Here is a 15,415-nt window from a genome sequence, read left to right as displayed (position 1 = left end):
GAAACAGCGTTGAGACGTAGCTCCGTTGCACGGGTAGAGTCAACGCAACCATCATCCCGTGCGGAGTCAGGAGGGTTGCGGACTATTTTTTTGCTTCATCCGAAGCCTCCGGTTTGTCTTCCGGAGTGACTACTGCAGCACGGCCTTTGGCAGCGCGCGAAGTAGACTTGGTGCATTCCCGAGCCGAATGGCCGGGTCCGCTGCAGAATAGACAGAGTTTATTATCCATCCATCTCTTACGTTCTTCGGACGTGAGCTTTCCGTCCTTTCCTAACTTGGAGGTAAGGTCCGGAGCTTTAGAGGTGGAGGAGGATGCGGAAGTAGCGGGTTTGTCGGATTTGAATCTCGCGGATCCGGACGGGTTGGAATTCGTCCAGTCCGAAGTGGGTTGCTTAGGTGGATTGGAGGTGGTGGGTTTGGTTTCGCGGGCAACTTCTCCCTTCCGTTCCCAGTATCGTGCGTCGATAGTCTGGGCAAGGGTCTTGTATTCGGAAAGGGTAGAAGGCTTACCCATGCGACTGATTTCATCTTTGATACGAGCCGGAAGTCCGTTATAGAATTGGCGTCTTAGGGCACCGTCACCCCAGCCACGGACTTGTGAAGCAAGACGCTGAAACTCAACAACATATTTATTAATGCGTTGTCCGTCACGCATGTGAAGTTGTTCGAGTTGTTGTTCCGCGTCACCAGATGGATCGTGAGGTCCGAAATTGGTTTGTAATTCTAACATGAACGCGGAGTAATCATCCATCCAATCTGGACGATCATCGTCCTCATCGGATAGGAGGTCCGGTTCGAACCACTCGAGTGCCATACCCTTAAGGTAGGATTGGGCGAAGTTGACTTTAGCCCGTCCGGTACGGAAAGACTTGGGTTTGCTTTGGAAATGAAGCTCGCATTGGACGAAGAATGCACGAAGCTTCCGAGGCTCAGTGCCATCGAAAGTATCGGGTTCGCGGATCTTGACTTTGGAATCTTCGGACGAGATGGGACGACGGTTGTTGCGTGCGAGATTGTCAATGGCTTCGGAAAGCCGGAGCATGATGTGGTCTTGTGGGTTTAGTCCGTCATTTTCGTCGTCATCGTCCGGATCATCATCCGGATTACCTCCGAAATCATCCGGAGGGTCTTCATCGTCGGGTCCTTCATCATCCGGAGGTCCTCCAGCGGCAGTACGCGTAGGCGTAGGAGTCACCGGATGCGGACGATTCAAGAGTTGAGAAATACTTTGAGCAGGAACGCTTGAGACACGGCGCTGCGAGAAACTGGTGAAGGCGTTAACTATGGAGGTTGGATCGCGTCGGCTGGATGAGAGTCCGACTGCGTGCAGAGCGGCTTGGTTTACTTTAGTAGGAGCCATGATATGAGTAAGTGTACTTGGAAAGGTGTGAGTTCGAATATACTGTTAAGGTCGTACTCTCGTAGGATCGGATCCGAAGGACTTCGGCCTCAGCTCGTATGCTGTGCCCCTTTCCCAAGTACTGTCCCTTATTTCAAAGACTAACGATAATGCGTCCGAAGGTCCGGACGGGTCTCGTAGTTATATCCGGATGACTTCCGGATATCGGAAACACGTATAAGACTAATCCGGACGGATCCGGACTAGAAACAAACAGAGTATGGACTATCCGAAGATAGAGGCGGAGACGTAGACTATCGGAATCGATCCGAAGTCTCAGAGGTCGACAAGAGTTGATTAGACTCAAGTCCGGAGGACAGAAAGAGGACAAACTAAGATGATATTCGAACTGAGGTACTACAGGAAATATACACGGGTTTATATACTAAGAGGATAACGGAAGGATCAATAAGCAAAGGTCCGAGGCTATGTACGAAGCATATGCAAAGCTTATCAAATGCGAGTTGGAAATGAAGCATAAGATAACGGATCAGTAATCATACCGGTAATAAGTATAACCGAGACACCGGGAAGAGGAAATACCGAATAGGCTGTGTTTAACGTTATATGAACGGGAAATGAATTAAGAAGCTAATCGGATATCGGACCGGACGCGGATCTATGCATCGGACCGGACCGGATCTAAGGGTCCGAAGTCCGGAAGAGAAGCGTGAATATATGGGATATGACACTAGGGGCTTCTGACATGTGACAACTAAGTGCTCAAATGGAATATTATATTTTAATTAATGTACATATACCTACTTGATTTTCAGTTTTTTTCAATTGCCGCAGGTTTTTGCCGCTGTGGCTGAGACTGTTTACAAATGTTTTCTTCCAGCCGCTGCTGGAGAGGTTGAGGAATAAGGTTGGGCTGGGTTTAAATTTTCACGCTGATGTAACATAACATAGATGTAATAGCACTCCGTCCTCTAACCTCTCCGGCTGCGGATGGGTAGGAGCCTAGTCAAACACCTGTTGTACATGAATCACTTTCTAATGTTATCTGACACTTACCTGCTCAATCCAATGTTTATCTGCTAAATCCAACACTAATCTAATAAACCCAATGTTTAGGCTGCATTGGACCCAGTATTTTCCCATGCACTTGTTCTTCCTATGTCCTGTCCTGTCATATCTATTCGCACTAGGTGCACAGTTATTTGCTTTCATGTCGCTAACACTGTAGACTATGTTATTACATGTCTGCAGTACCACATGTCTTATTACATAGGACATCAGACCGAAAAATTACTGCTACTACTTTTGCCTATAGTGCTCTGAAATTCTACATAGACACTATATATTTTGCATATCTCCTACTTACTTATCTACCTATCAACCTCTGAGTAGGAGAAGGTCATCTGATATTTGTGGTTCTTCGCTGAATTCTGCAATATCATCCATTCTTTATCAGAAAACACAAACAGTAATCCAACATTTGCTATCTCCACCATTCCCTAACTTTCTGACACATTCCTGACCTAATCCGATGTAACCTGAAAACCCAAAAACATTGGACCTGACGTTTTTACCTTTGGACATCATAATTATACTACCTTTGAACTTTGTTTCCCACACTCAGACTATCTTTCTTTTCATATAACTAAATATTCTAATACCAAATAGCTAACCCCTCGGGTTGAACATGCTTGTCTTGCAAGTATAGCAGACTAGGCTGTGCTTAGGCACTCTTGGGTCGCACACATTCATCATCATTTTAGTAGTAGCAATTCTCTTTAGGATCGAATGTGTCTGTTTAGACATAGCAGCTAGGCATAGCTTGACCTTGCCACCTAGCAAGATTGTTGTTTTCACAGTGAAGCACAGGAAAAGCACAGGCTAGCACAAGGAAGTGCTAGAAATCTGATTATACTTCTATCAACTATCACCCGCGCTTCTGCTATTCTTTGATGACTCTTTCCCTTATTGCTCGAGGCGCACCTTCACTTATGCACACAACCCTCGCACCTCTTGCTCATGCGCACATTCGCGCCTACTAGCGCCTGTCTAGTTGACAGGGTTTCCTTCCATTTTATTAGCATGGAACTTCTCTCAGTAGCTGTCCTTTGGGTCGAGTCATATTCTTGTATCCAGGTCTTACTGTAGAGTCCCCATTAGTCTTTAGTGTTTTCACCTATAGTCAAGATTCCTCACCTTCACCGGTCAGCTTCTATCTTCCAGATCTTTTCCCTTTTCATATGTCCCTTCTCAGTTAGCGCCTGTTTCCGGTCATCCAGTTATACCTATAACTGACTATACTTAATTTCTGTACCTTCTTCATTTCCCCACATGCTCCGTTCATAGCCTCACACTGTGCTGACTGATTCTCCATTATGTTCTCTGTAGTATATAAACCCTGTAAGGTCTCTGTATTTCCTTAGTTCAAATATTATCTTAGATTCTGCACATTCCCTCCTCTGTCCGACTTGAGTCTCCTCTCATCGTTCTCTGATAGTCTTAGGATCAACTCCTATTGACTTACCACCTCTGCCTCTACCTTTGGTAGTCCTCCTCTGTCTTTCTAGTTTGGACTTCGTCCAGATAAGTCTTATCACTTGTTTCCAAATGTCCACTGGAATTCCCGCACATTGGACTCCGGATGTTGTCCTTTAGCCCTTGGAAGTTAGGGGCACATACTCAGGTAAGGGGTGCAGCACACGAGCTAAAGCCAAGCCCTTCGAATACGACCCTTGAGCATGTTCTTAACAAATTGCCAGGTTAATTGTGTTATACAGTTCACACTCCAAAATCACTTGATAGCATGTCCACTCTTGCCAAACATTACCATGTATGTGATGGACACACATTCTCACATCATGGTGACCCTCTTTGAGTTATGGTGACTCTTTTACAAGAAATAACACTGTGACAAAATTTCATAAAAGACAACAGTGGTGTATTCAAAGTTCTGCCATCACTATTTGAGGATGTGGAGCTGACTGTGATAGTGGCAAAATTATCAGTGAGCTGCTTTCATTGATTGATGGTAACATAAAGAACAAAGTACATAATGGACCCGTACCAAGTGGCACCCCGACTAGGACCCCGGAAAACTCCAAGTCAATTCTGCACCCAATAGCATCACAAACAGCCTTATTTTACCTTTTTTTTTTTTTCCTTTCTCTCTTCTTTCTGGAAAACTAATAAACACCCAAAACAGTCCCTAGACTCAGCTCACTAGATGGCACCAAGTGGTGCTACAAGCCCAACTCTCATGGTTCCCACGGTTGGAACGAATGCACAAGTGAGCCACAAAACTACAGCAAGCAAACCTCTCCTAACCTTCAGGAAGAGTTTGGAGGACCACACAAAGGGCACAGGAATACGAACAGATATCAATAGCACAACCACAGCCAGGAAGCTACTCACCACCCACAGCATGACACTTCCAGCAGCAGGAAATGTCTTCAAGGAAATAACATCAGCATTATATGAACTCAGTCTCACACCCAACACTGGTGTCATCCAAACAGAGATACTGAGGGCCCTAGCCCTCTTACTGCACAAAGCAAGTCAAACATGCGATATAGAGCAAGTACTGAACAAAATTGAGGCTATGGTCAAAGGACTAATCGTGACACTTGAGGCAAATGTTAACACGCTATCGGATTTCACAACAACGCACAAAGCAGTTTTTGAAGGAACAACAACTGAGGTGCGTGATCAAGTGAACTTAACCTCCGAAGGAATAGAGAAGGCAATGGTAGTGGCCATACAAAAGTCCAATCAACAACAAGCCAATAGCCAAGCTGCAACCAGGAGGTCTGATGTACCATCAACCTATATGGAGGCAGCTAAGGTGGGCACACCTACCCAACTAACCAGAATCTTAGCTTGAAGCGAAGCCCAAACACGCCAAATCCTCATTGATAGAAGATCCATACTCTCGCCTAACTCCCTCAAGGACTTAATGGAGGCCCAATTGTTATCAAAGGCAGCAATGGCCTTGGAACTAATAGAACACTGGAACATAGAATACCCAAAGGAACTATTGTTTATATCCGTGAGGAGACTCCCACACGGCGGGGTACTTTATGAACTCAACTTGAAAACCTCAGCAGAATGGTTCAACATCATGGCCAACAAGAGTAATTTCCTAGAATTCTACAGAACTAATGTTATAATCAAAGACAGGTCATACCACATCTTAATGGAAAATGCCCCAGTCTCCTTTGTTCCGGACAACCCTGCAGCCATAGCAAATATAGAGAAAAAGACAGGACTCCCTCCATGATCAATTATCAAGACAAGGTACATAAAACCCATAGCCAGACGCAACCTCAACCAATGCATGGTGCACATGGCCGTAACGTTCACTACAAAAGAAGGTGCCAACCAGGCTATCAAGTTCGGCCTATCAATAGTGGGGAAAAATGTGTACAATCACAAACTGCTACCAGAACCAACGTGATGTCTCAAGTGCCAATTTTTTGATGGCAACCACGTTGCAGCAGAATGCCTTCAAACACATGACACCTGTGGCACATGTGGGGTAGACCATCGCACCCAAAATTGCGAAATGACTGAGCCTACATCCTACTCATGTGCCAACTGTAAGGAAAAGGGACATGCCGCATGGAGCAGGGAATGCCCCATATTCACTCAGAAATGGGAATCCCACAAGAAAAGGAACAATGAGGCCAAGTACATCTATTTCCCAACTGAGGACCCACTGACCTGGGAGCCTGTGCCCAATGCTTACACAGACTGGACAAACACTCCAGCCCCAAATCTCACTAACCATTATCAACCCCCACAGCAGAATGAGAGATACCTGCCACCCCAGCATAACCACCAAGAATGGCATACAGTCGGAAACCATAAACGACAGAACCAACAACGTGAAAACCCCCAAAACCCGAACAACATCCCACTAGGCCCCAGATCCCAAATGCAAATCTAGCTCACTGATACATGGACAAACCAACCCTAGTACGACCAGCAACACGGCAACTTCTCCTCTCTGCCCTCATCAATGCACGACTCCACCAGATACTGGTTCCCTACCCCCCTCCAACTGACGACATACTAATCACCGACAGTGCACAAATCACCACAGGATGGAATTAATGTCTAATATACCAAACAACAACCTGCCTCAAGAAGATTTCAGAATCTGGCAACAAAACCTCAGGAAGTCATCTTATGTATGGGAACACATGCTAAGGAGCCTGGATCTGAACAAATTCAACCTAGCATGCATCCAAGAACCATACCTCAACCCCATCAACCTAGCCAACACATCGAACCTCAAGACCTACTGGGATGTGCTATATCCCACCGACCACCACACACTTCTCCAAACTGCACTCAAGTTATAATGCTAGTGAACAAACACCCATCAAAAACAACTGGCACATAATACCCATCAAATCACCAAACATAATGGCCCTTGAGCTCACTAGGACATTCGGCAAGGTGTGTATATATAATATTTACAACTCATGTAATAGTGATCATACTGTACACTTTCTGAAGAGACACATGTCCTCCCAATGTAACATACTTCAAACCGCTCAAGGCGGACAGAACCACACTCACGAACATCTAATATGGCTAGGAGACTTCAACCGTCACCACTCCATGTGGGAGCTGCCTCATAATACTCACCTCTTCATGGCAGCCAACTTGGATACCACAGGCCTGTTAATAAACTTACTCACAACATATGATCTTGTACAAGTACTACCCTCAGCAATCACCACTCTAGAGGCATCTAATACGAAGAACCTAATCCGCCCAGATAATGTATTCTGCTCCCCAGAACTAGCAAAAGCAGTTGAATACTGCAAGGTAGAGTATCACTTTAGACCCGTCATCACTAACCATTTTCCGATCATCAGCTCCTTCGACCTCTGTCCAGAATGCTCCTCTCCTCCTCCAAAACTCAACTACTGCCAAGTCTCCTGGGAAAACTTCAATGAAAAACTATCTACTCAACTCAACCATCTACCACCATTAGTAGACATCACATCAGCGGACCAGTTCCACCAAGCGTTCAAAGCACTCACCAACGCCATAGAGGAGACAGTCAACAAGTGCATCCCCAAGACCAAACCTTTGCTATATTCGAAATGCTGGTAGTCTAAGGACTTAGATAAGGAATGCAAGGCAGTTCACAAAAAAGCTCGTAAGTCCCATGCAAGGCTATCAAGCAGGAGGGACCCAATCCATGAGGAGTACCAGATAGCACAGAACAAGTTTTTAGAGAGTATCAAGAAGGCGAAAGAGGATCACTGGAGGGAATGGCTCAAAATACTAACACTTTCAGACATGTAGTCATTTCATAGGCACACAGTAAGCAACCCAATGGATCAAATTCACACTTGCATCAAGACCCTCCAAGATCCAACAGTGCCCCCAGGAACCATGACACAGGACAACACCTGAAAGAGTGAATTGCTCTATGAAGTATTCTTCTGTCCTACCCCAGCTAATGACTTCCTAGATGAAGAAGATGCATGCCCCCCCCCCAATAAGCAAGTTTTCCCCAATTACCGACCAACAAGTACACAGAGAAATTGCCTGCCTCTCACCAAACAAGGCCCCGGGACCAAATGGAATTAGCAATATAGTATTCAAGCAAAGTGCACACCTGCTAGTTCCCTTCTTAGCACCTATATTCTGAGTGACATTTTCCTTAGGCATCTATCCAGAAGCCTGGAAACAATCGACAATCATTGTATTATGGAAACCAGGACGACCAGACTACAGCGTCCCAAAAGCTTATTGCCCAACAACACTGCTCAATACCATGGCTGAGATCTTGTCCTCCTGTGTAGCTGATGATCTGACATACTTAGCAGAGCAGCATAACCTACTCCTGTCAACACACTTTGGGGGCCAACCAGGACGCTCAACAACGGACTCGCTTCCTCTACTAACCAAGTTTATCACAGATTCCTAGGCATCAAAAAACAAATTCATCTCGCTCCTGTTCCTTGATGTCAAAGCCGCATTTCCAAGCATAGTAACAAGACTCATGTACAACCTACGCAAACTAGGAATCTTATGAGAGTATACCGAATGGTACAAGAACAGACTTAACAACCAGAAAACAAGTCTCATCTTTGACAACTACCGCTCAGAGGTGTTCAATGTAACAGGAGGCATTGACCAAGGATGTCCTCTCTCTCTGCTAGGCTTCATCTTTTATAACTCTGATGTGTTGGGAATTGCTAACCCACACCCCCGCAAAGGTGAACTAAGTCTAGGGTTCTAGATGATGGAAAATGACAGAGAAGCCATAGAATGGAGCCGCTCATACCATACCGAATTTGAGCTCGACAAAACAGCACTCATTTGCTTGTCAAAGCAACACATCCCCAGTGCAGACAACTAATGCAAAACCATCCCCACCCCATGGCTGCCCATTGTTATACAAGGTCACACCATCTATCCGTCAAAATTGCACAAGTTCCTAAGGGTGATATTCAACCAAGACCTGAACTTCAAAGAGCATGTGGCCTATGCTGCGGCCAAGGGCAACCAATGAAGGGCATTCACAGATGTCTGATGAAGTGACTGTATAATAGCGTCATTCTTCCCAAAATGCTCTATGCCGCTGACATATGGTGTTCTGTGCTGGTTGCAAAGGGAAGAGGAAAGCAAGGAGGACAGGGAGCACACAGCTTCGCTTCACTAATGGCTCACACCCAAAGGATGGCGACCTTGATCATAATAGAGGGGTTTCTGTTGGAAACACGCTCAGTGTTGTGAAACAACGACTATATTAATGCTAGTCTACCTGTTGGAAACATGCTAAGGTAGTTCAACATAAGTATGAAGCTATGCACAAGAAAAGTGGGAACGCATACCTCAGTGTTGTGAAACAACGACTGAGGTACTCAAATGAGAATGATGAAAGTACTTATGTTAGAATGAAGAAACAGAGATTGAATGTAAAGTGGCGAGGTTGCGCCGAATGTCCAAATGACTATGTTAATCTGCCCCAATGGGCACCAATGTCCCAATGTGGACGCTTCCAAACGCGATCTTCCAACATACCATGTGATACCCCGGACCGACTCTTCCAACACACCCCCTCAACCTGCTACTGCGACATATACTTCCAACATACCCCCTCAACCTGCTACGAGTGAGAGACCAGAGTGGTGAATAGCGAATGTGTGACACGGAAGAGCTTTGGTGAATATATCCGCACTATTGCGGTGAGTTGATACCCATATGGGCAAGAAAGTGCCGGCTTCGATGTGCCCTCGGATGAAATGATATCGCAGGTCAATGTGTTTCATACGAGTGTGATTAGCTGCCTCTTCAGACAATGCGATGGCACCGGTGTTGTTGGCATAGAGGTGGAGTGGGAGGGTAAGTGGAATCTTCAAGCATTTGCAGAAGGACTTAATCCAGAGCCTGTCCTGGATGGCACCCGTTAGTGCCATATACTCTGACTCCACCGACGACAATGCCTGAGTCGTTTGCTTCTTCGCCGCATGTGAGATGGGACCGCCATAGAAGTACCAGACATAGCCGGTGATGGAAATGCGGTCCTCTGGGGACGTGGCCCAATCTGCATCACTGAACCCATGAACAGTGGTATCAGTGTTTGTGCCTCCATAGTGCACACGGTAAGAGAGAGTGCCAGCGAGGTAGCGAAGGACATGTTTTGCTGCGGCGTAATGACACAATTCAGGATTGGCGTTGTGCTGGGAGAGTTTCATGACGGCGAGGGCGATGTCAGGACGGGTGTACATTGTGAGGTAGAGGAGTTCCCCAATCAGTTTGCGACACTCTGTCTCAAGGTTGTCAACATTAGGGTGCACATCTGTGTCACGGTGTCTTAATAACCGAGGGTCTTATATAAAGTGTGTAAGAATGTAATGACACCACAATTACACTTGGATAAGACTTCTTGCCAGTCCTCGATTAACACAGTCTACGACTTTTCTAGTTTTTGTGGTAGATAACGTGTGAGTTCTTGGGAGGCTCGCTAAACCAATCAGGTGATCAACTTAGCCAGAGCTTTTATGTGTACCTCCAATTACTTTGTCTAGGATTTGCTACCTAGATTCAGAACTTGTGGTCTGAAGTACAAATAGCTTTGCCTAGATTGCACGTTCTAGGCACTGAAATGAACTGGGTAGATTTGACCAAGGCACGAGTTGGTCAAATAGGCACAAAATAGGAGTAGAGACAAAAGGGGTCTCTGTAATATCACGTTGACCAAAGACTGGTTGGTCAAATAGGCACAAATAGTACAGGTGAGACAATGGTCTCAAGAATAATCACGTTGACCAAGGCACAAGTTGGTCAAATAAACAGTAAAACAGGAGAGACAACGGTCTCTAAAATCACGTGGACCAAAGACTGGTTGGTCAAATAAACAGTAATGTAAGCTTCTTATCGTAAGAAACTTGTATTCTCAAGGGATACGTTTCCCTGCACTTGCTCTGCTACAAGTGGGAGATCTTAACAAGTGAGATGTCTTGTTCAACTGAGGGGGTTTCTCTGAGAAGAAAATTTCCTAGAAGAGGGATCTCTATTTTTTTGGGGGGAGAATGGGCTCCCCTTATATACATTTTGTGTGGGAAAGTAATGTAGGTTTGCAAACAATAAAATAAAGAGAGAACCAATCAGAATATTGGGTGAAACCCAATAAAAGTATAAAATACAAATAAAAGATGGAGCAATGACATCAGAGATGACATCATAGTGGAGCTAGAATATTCTAGAGCCTATGACATCATTATGACTTCATACATTACATCATAATTTCCAACAGAATAGTCTAGAACTTTTCTGTGGAGCTATATGACATCATTATGACATCATACTCAGAAATAATATTTTCTGGAGTATCTGGTAGGTCATAGCATCCTAAATAAAAGAAAATAAAAGAACAATGCTAGAGAAAACAAGATAGAAACAATGATACAAATATAATATGCCAGACACGGGCTTTTTAGATAGGTTTTTGTTAGGCTTTGAGCTTTTCTCAATGGTTTTCTCTAGCCAAAGTGAATAAGCCAAAGGTAAGGTAATACCTTAACCTTCATTTTACTTCACATATGACTTTTTCCTTTTCTTCCATATAAAACTTGAAATATAGGACCGAGGTTTGATACCAAGGTATGGGGTGACTAGTCTGAGGACTGTGCTAACAGACACAATCTTTTTGAGGGTTATTCCTAGTAGTAGTTATGTCCATGCATGATTCCCATATCATGCAGGACAGCGGCCAAAAGGGAAGGATGGATCCATTGGAAGAGAAACCGGATTGCATTCGCAAAGATCATGCTCTTCGAGAAGATATACTATATAATCCTGCTGATGCATCCAGAGCTCTCGTGTGGCATGGGAACAAACATATTGAACGCCCAGATGCTTGGTGATTGGACCCAAGTCCGTGATTCCGAAGCGCTCTGCAATATGGCCTTTGATCCAGTTGAGAAACTTTCAGCTGTTGCTGCCTGCAAGGCCGTCGTCCACGTGCCATGCGATGATGCAGATCACATGCACCCCCTCATTGGTGACGCAATGATAGATAAAGACAGCGTAATCAGCCTCACAACGAGTGAATCCCAAATGGACAAGGACTGCCCGCAGCAACTCATACCAATCGTATGTGGCCTGCTTCAGCCCGTAGAGTGAGGATAGTAGATGACACACCAGACTTGCTCCGTCGCGACCAAGTTGCTTGAAACCAGGCGGTTGACGCATGTAGACGTCTTCGCGTAACTTTCCTCACAGAAACGTGCGCCTTGCGTCGAAGCTGTCAAGTTCCCAGTCTTTGGCTGCTGCGTACGCTGAGAGGAGGCGAATGGATGATGGCCGTGACACAGGAGCGAAGGTTTTACCGAAGTCAATTCCTGGCACCTGCGAGAAGCCCTGGGCTACAAGACGTGCCTTATGCACAGAACCTCCCTTGTCATCCTCTTTGAATTCCAGCACCCATCTACAACCAATTGCTCTCCTCCCTTCTGGCAACTTCACCAACTCGTAAACGCCCATTTCGGACATCAGGTTTATCTCCTTCCTCATCGCTGCTAACCAATGGTCCTGGTCAGAGCGCTGCATCACCTTGTCGAATGTGGCAGGCAGGATTCTCATGTTGTAGTCTGAGGTGAGCGGGTTGCGTCGAGCATCGCTGCGAATGGTGACACAGGCAAACTCTGTCGCAATTAAGTTGGCAAGTATGCGAGGATACCTGACTTCGTCCTGGTCTGGAACGATAGCATCAGGATCAAGGTTAGTGGCGGCCTCATCACCTGCAGCAGGCACCGTATTCACCCCTTCAGGTGGTACCCCCTGGATACGTGCCTGACACAGCTCTTGTTGACGAGCAAGACGCTCGCGGTCAGATGCGATCTGGTCCTGGAAAAGCTGCCCGTGCGCTGTAGGTAGTCGTGAGTGCGCAGAACGACGGGCTTCAGTCAGTTGAGTAGGCGCAAGGGGGGATAAGGGGGGCATGAATGATGGGGAAGAAGGAAGAGGTGCCACCGCCGGTGGCACCTCTTCATCTGAGTCATCATCGTTCATGGGAAATGAATGACCCGAAAATGTCTCATCAAATATTACATCACGAGAATTAAAGAACACGCTGGTCTCCCGGTCCCTGCAATGCCAAGCCTTTCCATCTGGGGCATAGCCCATGAAGTAAGCCTCCCTCGACTTCGGACCTAATTTTACCTGGAGTTTGGATGGGATGCGAGCGCCAAAGATGCAAATGTGAGTGAGATCTGGCTTGACTTTGTGAAGCATTTCGTATGGTGTCTTACCAGCGGGCAAGGAGCGTGACTCCGTGCGATTGAACAAGTATGGTAAACACCTCACTCAGAAACTTGCCTCCATTGTCAGAACAAAAGGTGACAACCCGCAAGCCAGGACGATTCTCCCATCATGCACGAACGGTGCGCCAGGCATCCAAGGCTTGGTCCTTGGTGGCCAAGAGTTGAAGGTTGAGGATGCCCGTGTGATCATTGAGGAAAATAATGAAATACCGTTTGTGATGAGGAGTTTCAACAGGAAGAGGCCCACAGACGTCCGAGTGGATCAGCTCAAGGAATCAAGAAGCTGGTGGAGATTCAGATGTGGGATGAGGTTGGCGCGGGTGCTTGCCTATGATGCAGGATTCACAATGGGACATGGCTTCGTTTGAGTCCAGAGAGAATCCCTGAGCAATGTGAGGAAGACAGCACACTGACTCACCTCCCGTGTGACCCATTCGCGCATGCCAAATGTCATAGGTCAGAGGGGTGCGGGCGAATGCAGAGACCTCTTGAACAAGAGCTACTGGCTGATCAGGAGGTATGAATTCGAGGTCCACGTAAAAGAGTCAGCCGGACATAGGTAGCACACCGAGGGATATATGAGCTCACACCGAGCAGGTTCTCCACGAAAATTGCACTCCCACCCTTTTGCTAACATCCATCCAACGGAGAGCAGGTTTAACATGGCTCCGGGCGCATGAAGACAGTTGGAGAGTTGCACATGATGGCGAGCACCGCCAATTTTGAGCCATGCGACGCAGTTGCCACAACCTGAGGTAGGGAGGGACCCGTGATTCGCAGTCTTAACAATGACTGGATCTTGAGTTGAATAGGTCCAGAATATGGCGCGATCGCAGATGAGCGTGCTAGTGGTCCCCGAGTCAAGGATGGTGGACAGTGCATGAGCTTGAGCTGAGATGTCACCGGTGACAGAGGGATCGTTAGGAAGTTCTTCAATGCTTGCGCACGAGAGATCACATTGATGATTGGATGGAGGTTCAGCACTGTGCGTGACGAGTGCAGCAATGGGAGTAGGTGGCTGATTGGAGGATGAGGATGAAGTTGGTGCGCTCACATTTGCAGCAACGGCTGCCATTTCCTTCTTCCTTTTCTGCCATGGTGCTTGCCCCGCCATCCCTCCTCCCTCACAAAAACAATGATCCTTGTCATGGTCTCCACACCCGCAACCAGTCGTTAGGCAAAACACACCCTGGGGATTGTTTCTGTGCTTCCTGAGTCCAGTGATGGGATTGACGTTGGAAGTGGAGGTGGTGACAGTGTTGGCATATTCGGACCCAGGGCCCGGTGTAGCAGTGGGCTGAACATTGAGCATGCGAGTGGCTTCTGATGAGATGCATGACATGCAACTGTCGAAGGTAATGCTATTCATTTGAAATGAGGCCGAAATCGGGGCTCCACTACTGATTGAAGAGCTAACTATGGTTGCGGAGAAGCTATTGTGCATACGTTGCTCCAACTGTGTATGGAATAGTTGCCAGGCAGGAGATGAGGGTAAGCCGGTTAACAGATTGAAGACAGCCTCCTCATCCGAGTATGCAGTGCCCATACCAATGAGCCAATCACAATAGCTGATGTGCAGCCCAATATAGTTTCTGGCATCGTTAGCGTCCTTCATGTGGAGTGCCTGTATGCGCCTGCGGATCACGAACTGAGAAACTGACATCATTGCGGTGAAAATGATCCCTAAGAATTTTCCAGGCTTCACGCGATGTGACTGCAGTGTTACGAGGGATGAGAAGATGAATGCTCGGTGCAAGCTTACAGAGAATAATGGTCTTCACCTTGGAATCATTAATGAGCCATGCACGTATGGCTGCAGTCTCGGCAGCGGTAGGTGACGCCGGAATGACTGCGACGGGCAAGGTTGAGGCTGTTCTGAGGATATCATTTGGATCTACCATTTCTGTAACGTGGCACCAGAGGTCATCGTTGGTTAAGACAAGCTGCACCTGCATCTCCCAGGGAATATAGTTATCTGCACCGGTCAACTCTGGAATGTGGTCATATTTTCCCATCCTGGGAAAGACGCATCAGAGGAGCTTGCGATAAGGTTAAACGTTTGAGTCGTTCAACGAGAGGAAGTTGTAATTTCCAATTTGTGTGTTCGATTTGGAACACCAGGGCTCATAACCTGTTGGAAACATGCTCAGTGTTGTGAAACAACGACTATATTAATGCTAGTCTACCTGTTGGAAACACGCTAAGGTAGTTCAACGTAAGTATGAAGCTATGCGCAAGAAAAGTGGGAATGCATACCTCAGTG

General features: G+C 46.4%; 5 protein-coding genes across 5 annotated transcripts; 3 read left to right on the top strand and 2 right to left on the bottom strand.

The window, feature by feature from the left end:
- Positions 1 to 2,171: 2,171 nt before the first annotated feature.
- HD556DRAFT_1305724 (uncharacterized protein) lies at positions 2,172 to 2,944 on the bottom strand (the record flags this gene model as incomplete). Its single annotated transcript, XM_041299823.1, has 4 exons — positions 2,172 to 2,273; positions 2,417 to 2,582; positions 2,735 to 2,790; positions 2,828 to 2,944. 4 exons carry the CDS (start codon positions 2,942 to 2,944, stop codon positions 2,172 to 2,174), a joined length of 441 nt encoding a protein of 146 aa, XP_041163404.1.
- A 2,452-nt stretch (positions 2,945 to 5,396) lies between these two features.
- HD556DRAFT_1216167 (uncharacterized protein) lies at positions 5,397 to 5,615 on the top strand (the record flags this gene model as incomplete). Its single annotated transcript, XM_041296688.1, has 1 exon — positions 5,397 to 5,615. A coding segment is annotated over one exon (219 nt), but the record flags the coding sequence as incomplete, so codon positions are not given.
- A 306-nt stretch (positions 5,616 to 5,921) lies between these two features.
- Positions 5,922 to 6,305, top strand: HD556DRAFT_1305722 (uncharacterized protein; the record flags this gene model as incomplete). The annotated part of the gene is made up of 1 exon (XM_041299822.1): positions 5,922 to 6,305. One exon carries the CDS (start codon positions 5,922 to 5,924, stop codon positions 6,303 to 6,305), a length of 384 nt encoding a protein of 127 aa, XP_041163402.1.
- A 2,121-nt stretch (positions 6,306 to 8,426) lies between these two features.
- On the top strand, positions 8,427 to 8,624 carry HD556DRAFT_1232117 (uncharacterized protein; the record flags this gene model as incomplete). The annotated part of the gene is made up of 1 exon (XM_041297486.1): positions 8,427 to 8,624. A coding segment is annotated over one exon (198 nt), but the record flags the coding sequence as incomplete, so codon positions are not given.
- Positions 8,625 to 11,419: 2,795 nt separating this feature from the next.
- On the bottom strand, positions 11,420 to 14,227 carry HD556DRAFT_1305720 (uncharacterized protein; the record flags this gene model as incomplete). The annotated part of the gene is made up of 4 exons (XM_041299821.1): positions 11,420 to 11,550; positions 12,265 to 12,756; positions 13,571 to 13,658; positions 13,721 to 14,227. 4 exons carry the CDS (start codon positions 14,225 to 14,227, stop codon positions 11,420 to 11,422), a joined length of 1,218 nt encoding a protein of 405 aa, XP_041163400.1.
- Between the last annotated feature and the right edge of the window lie 1,188 nt (positions 14,228 to 15,415).

The sequence above is a fragment of the Suillus plorans genome, assembly GCF_016647745.1.
Source record: "Suillus plorans strain S12 chromosome Unknown HD556scaffold_12, whole genome shotgun sequence".
Taxonomy (NCBI): Eukaryota; Fungi; Basidiomycota; class Agaricomycetes; order Boletales; family Suillaceae; genus Suillus; species Suillus plorans.
Note: the sequence above shows the minus strand (reverse complement) of the source record. Positions and strands in the feature narration are given on the sequence as shown.